The sequence below is a fragment of the Primulina huaijiensis genome, unplaced genomic scaffold, assembly GCF_012295235.1.
Source record: "Primulina huaijiensis isolate GDHJ02 unplaced genomic scaffold, ASM1229523v2 scaffold207020, whole genome shotgun sequence".
Lineage (NCBI taxonomy): Eukaryota > Viridiplantae > Streptophyta > Magnoliopsida > Lamiales > Gesneriaceae > Primulina > Primulina huaijiensis.
The window spans coordinates 1-2,242 of NW_027354696.1; the positions used below are offsets into that span (position 1 = coordinate 1).

A 2,242-nucleotide genomic window follows, 5' to 3' on the forward strand; every position below is an offset into this window, starting at 1 on the left:
TGGGGTCTTGTGCTGTACAATAATCTTGAAGCCTTGCTGTTGTTTCCTCTGGAGTTGCTTATAATGGGAGAATTGAAGAAGATAGAGCATGAAATTTCAGATGAGTCAGAGTGGCATTCTTTTCAGGTTGTTTTGCCTGTAGGATTGTCGTGTCTGTTTGGTTTAGCCATCTCCTTTTTCGGGTTCTCTTGTCGCAGAGCCATATCAGCTACGGGGTTCACTGTTCTTGGCATAGTGAACAAATTACTGACAGTTGTGATCAATCTTGTTATTTGGGATAAACACTCGACCTTTGTGGGAACTGTTGGCTTGTTGATTTGCATGGTTGGAGGCATTTTGTATCAACAATCTAGTAGCAGCAAATCTAAACCAGCGAAAGAAGTAGTAACTCAAGAGAGTGTAGAAGAACACCAGAAGCTGCTTGAAATGCAAAATATTCCTGAGAATAGTGGCGATGAAAAGAAAGTTGCTGAAGTGGGAGAAAGAAAATCATAGGCCACCTTTAAAAGGATTTTTGTTAGGTCGATAATATTAATTTACTTGTCCAAATGGTTGATGATTGATGGGTTTTACGAATGAATAGATCTCACCCTCTTTCAGATGCACCTCACTTTCCAATTCTTTCTTTATGTAGATTGTTATCCAAATCAGCCCTATGATTGAGGATGTGATCCTTGAAATGTTAACCTCATGATATCTTCGAGAATGGTGGCATACATATCTCAATACATCAACTGTGAGTAGAAAACGCCATTTCAGTCCTTTTTCGTACATGTTTTATTAACATGTTTCAACAAATCATTATGCAAATTTTTAATACTATGATTGTCTTGGATTCAAGCCATCTATGGTTGGACATCTTTAGAACAATATCGGCATTTTATTGTGAGGATGCGAGGTGGGAATCTATTGCACTAGTACTGACCAAAGATTAGCTTATTCATAGGCAGTTATTAATTATTAAAAATATTTTCTTTGCATAGGTTTACGATTTCAGGCTTACCAGAAACTCATCTTTTTTAAATAGCAGTTAGTTAAATGCATGGATGCTGTCCTGTATTTCCTTGCTCATACTATCAGGGTGGACTCAATGTTTTTTAATAAAGAAAAAAAATCGTGGACACGATGTTTTCGATAGAGATGACTGCTTTGCTCGCATTCTATTGAGCCTGCCCCTCTGAAGAACGTAGATGATAGATCTGAAGTTTAGCATTCTTCACCTAATTATGTTCAGTTTATCTAACCCCTCGTCATCCTATACTTTTTTTTTCTACTTCGAAATACCTATTAATCAACATCTAGTATGTCAGGTATACGGGTAACATGCTGAAACCTTTAACCATGAAAATAACATGGTTTGATTAGGCAAGTCCCCGAGTAAACCCAAGCCCGAAATCAACCACCAAACCCACAATATTTTGGGTGTGTGTGATCCAATCGATCTCAAATCCAACCTGAGTTTGAGCAACTAAATTGATCCAATAGTGGAAAAGTTGGTTTTCTGGACGCGAATGTCCTAGATTAGAATCAAACCAAAAGCGTGTGAGCGTGAAACACTGAAATCGCCTCATTTAGAGAATCCCTCTTTTCAGTTTCGCAATTGCTGGCAAAGCGTACTGCACATGTGATCAAAAACACATTTGACATATTATTTGAATGTATCAAAACCTGAACTAGGAAAGAAAGAAAGAAAAAAACCCTTTTAATGAAAGAAAAAACAAAAAATTCAGAAACAAAAAACCCTTTTGATGAAAGAAAAACAAAGAATTAAACTAGTTTATGGAAATAACCCCCTAAATAATTCTAACTAAATAAAAACCCACATTTTGACGAAAGAAAAGCAAAAAAGTTAGTCAATTTTACTGAAATAAAGCCCTGAAAAATATTCAAAGCAATTTGAAAATCCAAGCCACTTGATCTTGTCCACCACTCTTTCAAGTCTCGGAAACTCTGCCATCTCCTCTTCATAAACAGTGGTTTTCTCTCCCACCATTGTTTCGCCATAGACTTCATCATTCTCACTTGACGTAGAAGAATCGGTACTGAACTGCAACGGTTCGTAATACATGCCAAAAAGTTGATTCCGATGACATTTCCAAGAACTATCACATAAACTGAACCCGCAAGCTTGGCAGCCAGGCCGATCCTAGCAATTTTTGGGCCCGAGTCTAATTTTTTTAGAAATTTTCTCATCGTATGTTCATATTTTTTAGTTCCATAACAATTTTTTCGAATTAAATCA

General features: G+C 36.8%; 1 protein-coding gene across 1 annotated transcript; it reads left to right on the forward strand.

Moving 5' to 3' along the window:
• Positions 1 to 3: 3 nt before the first annotated feature.
• LOC140966537 (GDP-mannose transporter GONST3-like) lies at positions 4 to 714 on the forward strand (the record flags this gene model as incomplete). Its single annotated transcript, XM_073426795.1, has 1 exon — positions 4 to 714. A coding segment is annotated over one exon (492 nt), but the record flags the coding sequence as incomplete, so codon positions are not given.
• Positions 715 to 2,242: the final 1,528 nt, after the last annotated feature.